Below are 9,744 nucleotides of genomic sequence, written 5' to 3'. Positions count from 1 at the left end.
GTCGCGATTTCGACAGAATTCCGGTCCGGATTCCGATAGAATCCTGGACAGAATTCCAGTAAGTGGGGATTCCATAAAAAAAAGTCAGGATTCCGACAAAATCCTAGTCAGGATTCTGACAATATCTTGGTCGGGATTCCAACAGAATTCTGAAAGAATCCTGTTTAGGATTCCGACAAAATTTTGTCGGGTTTGGGCATAAACGTGGTCAGAGCTTCAACAGAATCCTAGTCATGATCTCAGAATCCTGGTCCAGAATATAAGAGAATCCTGATCAGAACTCTTATCACTCTCCCAAGAGGCTCAGAAACGTAATTTTAAGATGCTAAAAAGTCTCTTTTCAATAGGTGTTCGAAAGCACTCTTTCAAGATAATCTAATGAGGTGCGCTTATTAAAATAGGGGGTACCTCAATGAATACAAAAACACGAAGGGGTACCTCTCAATAAAAAGGTTGAGAACCGCTGGTTTAGGGGATAACGGTACATTTTCTTTCTTAATCTTGACCAATTCGGCTATGACTTCCTTAAAACGTCTTATTCTCGAGGCTAAATATGCTACAAGATGATCAATGATGGGGAACCCTTTTCTCCGTTCTTCACTGGTCAATTCGACAGAAACTCATCAAGAACTTCAAATGCTTGATTCACTGCGATTTGTAATTTAAGCACAGTTTTTTTTGTACTAATTGACCATAAGTAACATACTAGCAAATGGCACCTGGAAATCGGGGTTTGCCGGGAGAAGATTTGTTTGTTTTAATTTCAAAGCCTACTTTCCATTTCAATGGCCAAAAGCTTACTATCAAGTATACGAACATGATGAGATGAATTATTTATAAATCAATTATATTAAATCCCCTCTAACTTTGTGATATCTCATGACGGACGAATCTCGGTAGCTCTTGCTAAATAGGGACCAAGTCTGTACTGCATTTCACTTACCTCAAGTGTGCATCCGAATGTTCATCAATCATATTTCACACTTAAATTGATCCAATCGCAGCAGAATCTGTAATTGTTACCTAAAATGATACCTCGATATCTTGGTGCAGTGTTCCAATAGTCGCGGTATTTTTTAATACGTGTTCTTATAGTTGCGAATCTCATTGCTTTCACACTACCGCAACTATTGGTGCAAAGCAGTAAAAAATATAAGGTATTTTTGTAAAACTTTACCGATTTTTATGTAATTTCTACTTTATTTTCTGTTATTTCGTTTATTGGCAGGTCAACAAACTGATAGACCATATGGGTTGCTACGATTAATTCGTACAAAGATTGTGTAAAAGCAACACTACTGCAACTATATTTTTATAATTCCCGGATCTGAAAACAGGCGTAACTTTGCAATTGGGTTGTTTAGCAAAGAAAAATATGAGGTTTTTTATAGTTTAACATAAAGAGCATGCTTTTCTGATCTCCAACATATTTTTATTTTGTTTGTAAACCTTTTATTTACATTTTTATACAGCAAACAATAAGCCATTTCAATCGATAGAATGACACTAACATTCATAGAATGACAGTTAGCCCATGCAGCATAAGAACAAATTTTTAGTCCCATATAAATTTAAAATGCAAATTAAAAATAGTTCCGGGGCTCCAAAAATTCTGAAAAATTGGAGTTAGGCTCAGTTTTTTATGCAGAATCAGAATATGTAAAAACATATATACCCCTAAACAACCCAATTGGAACAAAATTCAATCTTTACATCACGACATTGCTGTGATTTGTTCTACTCGATTTTCGAATTTTAAATCGAAAAAAAGTATAATCCGGCTACTGCGCAACGCGACGGCGTGTGCTGCTACGTCAGGGGTCCCGCCTTTCGGGATGCTAATGGTCCCTTTCGCCATCGCGCCCGCTGACACCTCCCTATGATTGTCCCCCTCTGCATGCCGGTATCTGCCCGGCGAGCTCGGAAGGGACCAAAAGTGCGTAACGTGAGCGAATGGACAGACCTGAGATGCCACCGAGATTTATTTATGGTTGACTTGCTGACTATGCGAGTGAACGGAGAACCTGTGTGCCGTGCACCACGAAGGAAGGATGCGAACTGGCGGCGAGTGTGGGTCTACCTGCCGGCATGCTTCGGGGCCGGGCGAGACCAGGGGACCCTAAAGAAATGCAGTGTTTGACATGATGGACGACGACAGACGGGCCTCGCTCGATGCAGTCCGGCCTGAGGGGCGACGATTAGCTGATAAATAGATGTTAGCACTTGCGCTAAATTTGTTCAGTATACCCTGCCTGATGTGTAGCGGGAGGAGAATCCGCAGACCCGCAGCTGCTGGAGCAGCGGAGAAATGCTTCAAGGAAGCTAATTTCTTATTCCGAATCGGTTAGACGTGGCGTGACCAGTGGGGTGTGATGGATTGGATGCGATTTTGAGATTGTAACGGCGTTGCGATGTGGAAACTTTGTTAATGGGGTTAATCTTTATATGAGACATTGGAAATATGTTCATCTCAATTATTGTATGACTATTGAAATTCCATGAAGACGTCTCAAATTGATCTCCAGTTATGATTGACCGTAACCAGGGGCAATACAGTTACTTTTTGAAAAGATTTTCTAGTCTCTTCCACTATTCAATATGAATTTATAAAGCTTAAATCTAGAGTACAAGTTCGTATTTATTCTGTATATTTAGCCTTCTCTGTAAAGCTGTCTGTATTATCTCTTAAATAAACCGACTTTATAAAACCTTCATGCACGGCATAATAAAAGACTATCATCATCTGTCCGTTTATTCTTATATAGGTAGGCATCATATGTTAGTCTCCACGTATATGACAGATTACATAAATCGAATTGAATTTGATTGATAAAGCAATGACACAATCTCGCTATCGAATCTCGTGCCAACCCACCTTGGCATTTGAACCTTTAAAAAACCTACATGTTTTCACCACACATGTGTCGCTTCAAGTCGCTTTCTAATAAACCACAATGACCAGCTCAACCACAAATGTCCGCACCCCTATCGTTCGACATCATTCCTACCAGGTAAAAGTGGATTAGAACAACCACCTCTGATAGGGATGGGTAAATACAAATAATTACATTCCACGACGGGGTTCAACCCCCAACCGACAGCCCACCGTATTCTGGATGAAGAAAGGAAGGTTGTATCATTAATAATATTCGGATAGAATCCATTCCTTCCCAAATCGAGCGGTTGTTTGCCGGTTGGTGCGTGGAAGGCGATGATGATGGTGGCTTATCCCTCCGCCTGCAGCGATAAAAGTATATCCGATGGTTCCATTCTAACCATGGAACTGGTAACATCTGACAGGCGGCCCACGCGTAAATCCCTGGCGTCACGAGCAGGAATCTCTAATGGAGCATGCATTTAATTATCTGCGGTACAAAAGGTATGAACGGGACCGTGACGAAATTTATTTCCTTGTACACAGTTTTGAGGTGAGCAAAACACATGCCACGGTGCCACATGTTCTGTCAGATCTCGACAGGGAATCGAATTTGTTCGATGTCAAGTGCAGTAGTTCCCATCAACATAATTTGCTCGAATGCACGGACTTGATGGAAATATATTGCAACGCGACGCAAAGTGAGTTGGCGTGAGGCATATTTCTTGAAAGATGAAGTCATTTATCCAATAAGTAACCGCCGGGAATGGTAGCAGCATATCGTAGATGCAGGGTCACAGGTCAGCTCGGTAGACCGGGACCTGAACCGAACCGGGATCAGTCTCGTCGAAGCCGACGACGCCGTGGACTTCCAACTGTGAGCAAATTTTATTGGCTACATGTTTCTCTACCGTTGCGCGATGTTCTGCGACCATATTTTGTATCAGCGGCGGCGTTGCAAATATGAAAAGTGTGCGGTCTTTATGGCGTTTAACATAAGGTTCTTGTACTGCAAATAAAGCTCAGCTTTAACTGAGGCGGGAAAAAGAGTAAGATGATGTGATAAGCTGTGGGCGCCTTCCGGTAAAAGCCAACCAGGGTCAGAGCGGTTGCTAGCGATGAAAAATGGTTAAATTTGGAGTGCAATTGATTTTCAATTGATAACAGAGTCAAACCGCACTGAATAAAATAGGAGATCAGAGAAAGTTTTGCCATGTATAAGGGCAAAGTTCATCTCTATAGTAATGGAATAAATAAGGTTTATTAAGGTGCTTTTATTGAAGTTTTGCAGAAAGTGTTATATTTGAGTGGTATGAAATCTTAGAATAGTCAACGTCAATATTTGTGTCATTCAATGTTGTTATTGAATTGTAAGAATCATGACAATTCATTTTATTCGTATTATGAAACATGATTTAACTGCATATCTGATGATGACGTTACTGGAAGAACATTATGCATTGTTCGCGTCACAGTTTGTTTATAACATATCGTCGTCTTTCGCGCCATGTCAGAGCATGTGTCGTTTGCCATGTCTTGACGTCTACTCGAGAATCGGATCGTATGAAAGGATCGTGATGAAATGTCGTTGAAATTCCGCTGTCTAATGAAGCGTGCAACCCCGTTGGTTGCTCGACGAAGAAGGAGGTAAAGTCAAGGCTAATCGTCACCAATCGGTGATGACCACGTAACGAGTTTTATTCATCCCAGTCAGAGTTACGATTTTGACGTAGGACTACGTCTGTGTTTTCTATATTGGGGTACACTTTACGATTGTGAAAATCGGGGACCGTCACGAAAATATGATAGACTTGAAACTTTAATATCTAAGCCGTTTCTCGATGGATTTTAATTTTTTTTTGACCATTCGATCAGGGATGAGTCAACGCTTCTTCGTATTTATTTGAAAATACTGATTTTTAACTATTTATTATCGATAATTGATAAAATGTTTAGAAATAGGTCAACCAACCAATCACGTACATGCATCACTAGCACAGACATCAAAAATCAATCACTTGCGGGTTTGGATCTAATCCTCAGTTTGAACAGGATTTTATGCAGAGCGGACGCATCAAAGCGATCGCAGCGGAGTGGACACAGCATCACGGAGGCGCTAATAACATTTTCTAAGCAAATCCATCGCATTGGTGGTGGTGCTCGATGTGTTGCTGCAGATCATTCAACCTCAACGAACCAGAATTTCATATAAAGAAAGGGTTGAGCATAAAAATAGCACTGTGGCGATCCCGCACCGCCAGTGCCTATGCAGAAAATTTATTACAAATTGTGGTGTCAGTTAGTTGGACAGGAACATTGGGAAAAGAAAATTGGTTCTTCTCAGGACCAACATTTTATGAAAAAAATGAGTTAATTGCGAAAATGGACTGTTTCGGTGGGATTGGGTTTGGCGTGGTAGCTTGGTTGCTGTTAGTGATTCCATCCATTAAAATTCACTAAATCATCTCACTATTCAACTTCTTGATTCAGTTGGCCTCCGAACAGTTTGCTCAATGTTAATAAAATGACACAAATTATTATGGCAAATTATACCATCAATTTCGAATAGCTACGTAGTCCTACGTCACCTTTGCGTACAACCCGATTGGGCTGCACCTTTGAGTTTTTTAGGGGCAAAATCATGCTGAAAACACTAAATCGATTTGAAGCACACCCAAATTTCAATTGTGAATACCAGCTGACCGGTCGATTTCAAAATACTTTTTGAAATTTGAACAGATCTAACGTACACTGATGGGTCACTTTGTAACAATAATTGGTCACTCCATTTTGCATAAAAGTTATATTGAAATGACTCATATTAGTGTGTGACTCACGGTTGTGGGGTTAGTGTACCTTTAAGAAATGATTCAGAGAACATTCAATTTGTGATATCAATATTAACTATTGCCAAGGTCATTAAGATTGGATTCTTATTTTTAACGTCGCGTTCACTGATACGATTGGCTCAATCAAATGTGCGAAATGGAAAATATCGAAGTCCCAATTTAAAATCATCACATGTCGGCGATATGCAATCGCAAAATGGTAATTATATCAATTAGGCTTTAAGTAGATAATGCTTGCAATTATTCTTGGCTATATTTTTTCATGCAGATCAAAAACAATACCTATTACTGGGAATGCCAAGAGCGCTGCCATAATGCTTATGAGCATAAAAAATGCCCAGCCAGAGCAAGGACACAATGGTATATGGGCAACATAAGGTTCTGGGACTCACAGAACATAACCATCCACCGAATCCCGCCTGCAGTCAAATCACTAATAAGAGCCCAATTGAAAAGGCCATCGGAAACAGATTCAGAAGGAGCGTCAATATTGATCCAAAGATCATTGGCAGATTATCCATCGGATGTTCAGGTACAAATCTCCAATGCGTCGGTTCCGGTATCATTGGACGGTTTTGTGATTCCGGAAGCATTCTAAAAGGTAAGGGTATGCGATAACACACTTTTTCTTAACGAAACGAAACGAAACGAAATTTAAAATGTCTATGTTGATTCGAAACGAAACGAATCGAAATATAGATTTACTTTCGAGACTTCGAAACGATACGAAATCAGGGTTCATTTAAATCGAAATTTTTCGAAACGAAACGAAATTTTTTTTTCCGCGGAATTTTTATTAAATTGGTTTTACATTTTGTACGGAATTTCGATTTCACTTTTCAAAGTCTTTGCGACCAATAGAGTTATAATAAGAGAAGAAGTAGTCTGTGATAAATCGCCTCGTTCATATACCATTGGCGATTAGGCAAGGCTTTCAAAGCAACACATCGTGGAGCGTATGCTCCCGAATCTGACCAATCAGTTCAGTTTTATATTAGTAAGTATATAAAAATATAGAAATGGTGTGAATTTACGTTGCAAATTTCGTTAAAAACCTTATTTCACTTAGGAATTAATTATGATGCTTCAGGAGATACTCCGCCGTGCGTATACGCAGATAGAGAATTGGTAATAGCATACATTTGTCACTAGAAGAATCCTCAGATGTTTAAAATGCACAAAAATATGTATTTAAGATTTTTTTTTATTCATGTGTTTATTTGGTAGGCACTTTGTGTTCTTGACCGCTACTGTGCCGTGATCTACTGTGGTACTCTGCTGTACAGAGTCCACACAGAATCTATTTTTAGATGAACATAATTCGTTATTGTTGTCGTTGCCAGTCCATATCATCGTGAGTCCATTGTGTTCATTTGTCCATGTGGTGAATCCAGTGATCGTTGCTTTGTTCGGTTGCCATTAATCGAAGTAGGTACGTTGGAGGAATGCCTCCTAGAAGAACAGATTTGTCAGTCGTCATTACCCAAGTAACCACTAAGCCATAACAGACGGCATTAATTTGTTGCCAAGTGCTGCTTAAAAGCCACTTTTGGCGAAATATTCAACCGATGTACTGCCTGCCCCCACTTCTTCAACCACGTCAATGTATGAATACAAAACATATTTGACAGTGGGTAATACCCGCTAGTGAAAAAAACAAACCGATGAAAAGGATTTTTTTGTTTTGTCTTTTTCTTTTCAAATGCCAAAAAAAGCTATTTTTCTATGCTTCGTTTCTTTCCCCCATTCGGTAATCTCCAGTTTGTTTACTGTACGTACACCTATTCTATCATGTGTATCAAGTTGTTTTTTTTTTGCAAAGCAGTCCAGACTCGAACTTCGTGTGTATGTCTTCGTTGGTTTTAGTTTTCCGGTGCCTTATACAACAGCTCCATCTTCCCGCTGCGACTAAAGGTTACTGATAGCGGTATTTAAACAGAAGTGCTGACTACCAAGTAAGTTACTTTTAATCAACAAACTTCTTGATTATTGATTTCAATTTGAAATATGTTTCTCCCCAGGAAGCCATGTCGAATAAAACGATCCCGAAAACCGTTGCAGTTGCAGAAATAATGCATGCCATACAACAAAGAAGACCCATCGATGGATTCAGTCATCCGGAAACTATGAATGCGCCTTCGCAAACGGATGAGTCTGCGAAGGAAAACGACAACTTGACTACCAAAGTTAACAAATGCTTGGTATTATTATCGCACGTTAACACAAAGCTGGATGCTATGGCTGCCATGCAATGCGAACAACAAAAATCAAATTCAACATCCGAAGTAAAGCTTGCAAAAATCCGATTGCAGCCTATTAAAAGTTTGGCAGATCTTGAAGCTCTGGAGGACAGATGTCGTGATGACGATTTTGTGAAAACAACAGTGGCATCAATAGGGAAAATCCATGGTCGTCACCGCTTTACCAGCCAAGGAGCTACAGCAAGCCTTCAAATCGTGGACCATTTCTTCTCTCGCGATTTTTTGATGAAATGCTCATGGACAGGAATCAGTCGCACTTCTGAAGGTGCACCAAACAACGGAAAAATCCCTTTCATGAAATATGAAAGAATGATCAACCTGTTTCATCAAACAGTGTTACATTCGGACGCCAACTACACTTTAACCGATTGTAAAAACTTCTTACACCGGTGTTTGAAAAATACTAAGCAGAGATTCGAAGAAGTAGCCGGCACCAGAAAACCCGTTTCGCGGAAGCGGAAGCGATTGACAAAACGAACGGAGAAACCTGAGGATGAAGAGGGGCACTCTAGCGGAGACATCAAGACCGAAAACATTGAGGTAATGGACGATGGAAACCCGCCAGATGAAGCAACCGGTAGTACATCATGGCAGATCGAGTTTTTGGAGACGGATGAGGAATGTGTTTAAACTATGTAATCTGAATGCAGTATAATGTTTTAAGTGTTGAATTAGTCTTCAGCTTTTGACGAGAAGTTGTTTTTTTTAAGTTTTAATGAAATGTTTTTCTAAATAAAACCGAATTTGTTTTTTTACAAAATCTGTTTATTTCTACGTATATAGTACAGCAGTTCCGATTCTATATGGAATTATCAACAGGTAATGTATGTTGTAGTGGTATGAATACTGTTTCTTCGTTGATTTGTACGCCGACTAGTTTACAAAAGATTAGGTGAAATGGATAAACTATACGTTCTTTGAAATCATTATCTGAAGTTGTTCTGTAGACGTAGAAGACATCTGAAGAAAATGGTTTTTGTACATGAGATTCAAATCGTTTAAGTTCTGAACCAACAACCCCTCTTTCATTAACAAAACTCATAGCAACAATCCTTTTTTCGGTCGATAAGAACCATTTGTCTTCAAAACTGTTTGTCAATGTGAATTCTTCTTGCAATATATGCAACACGTGAAATTTCTGTCATTGCGTTTTACAAATTGTTTCATAATGGGATATGATTGATCCAATTGACTATCACACTGATGGTACTGGTTTTTCTCAGAAATTCTGTTAATTATTTGATTTAGTGATAACCGACCAGAACGGACCATTTTTTTGATTTCATACAAGAAATTTTCGAAGGTATAAGAGGTGATTGTTGATAATGGATCAAATCTGTCAACTTCCCGTACAACATTAGTAAGATTATGTGTGTTATTTGAAATATTTTGGAAACATGTGTCATAGTTTTCAATACATAAGTCTAGACGGTTTTGAGTAACAGGAAGATATTTTTTGTAATGACCACTTGATCAAATCGTTACGGCGTAGAACAAATTAATGAAATTTTCATACTGTTCGTTATCAACAAAATGTTTCAGAAGCGCAATTCCAATGTAGTTTAAAAATGATGCACATTCTGATGCCTTCCAATGACACAGAAAATGCAATCCACGAACTTTTCTATGAATTTCACAAGGCAATCTGATTTTGTTTAGGATCTTATTGATGTTTTCAACAGTCGGGTTTGACCACTTTGCGTGGTACGCTTGTCCGTCTCTATAAATAGTTAGCATTTTTTTAGTTATACCTAAATGT

The 9,744-nt window shown here is 39.1% G+C and overlaps 1 protein-coding gene across 1 annotated transcript; it reads left to right on the top strand.

Moving 5' to 3' along the window:
* The first annotated feature begins 7,796 nt into the window (after positions 1 to 7,796).
* Positions 7,797 to 8,615, top strand: LOC134210278 (uncharacterized). Its single transcript, XM_062686325.1, has one exon. It carries the CDS (start codon positions 7,797 to 7,799, stop codon positions 8,613 to 8,615), a length of 819 nt encoding a protein of 272 aa, XP_062542309.1.
* The last annotated feature ends 1,129 nt before the right edge of the window (positions 8,616 to 9,744 follow it).

This window comes from Armigeres subalbatus, chromosome 2 (assembly GCF_024139115.2).
Source record: "Armigeres subalbatus isolate Guangzhou_Male chromosome 2, GZ_Asu_2, whole genome shotgun sequence".
NCBI lineage: Eukaryota > Metazoa > Arthropoda > Insecta > Diptera > Culicidae > Armigeres > Armigeres subalbatus.
The sequence above is the reverse complement of the archived record's forward strand: the minus strand, read 5'-3'. Positions and strand labels throughout refer to the sequence as shown.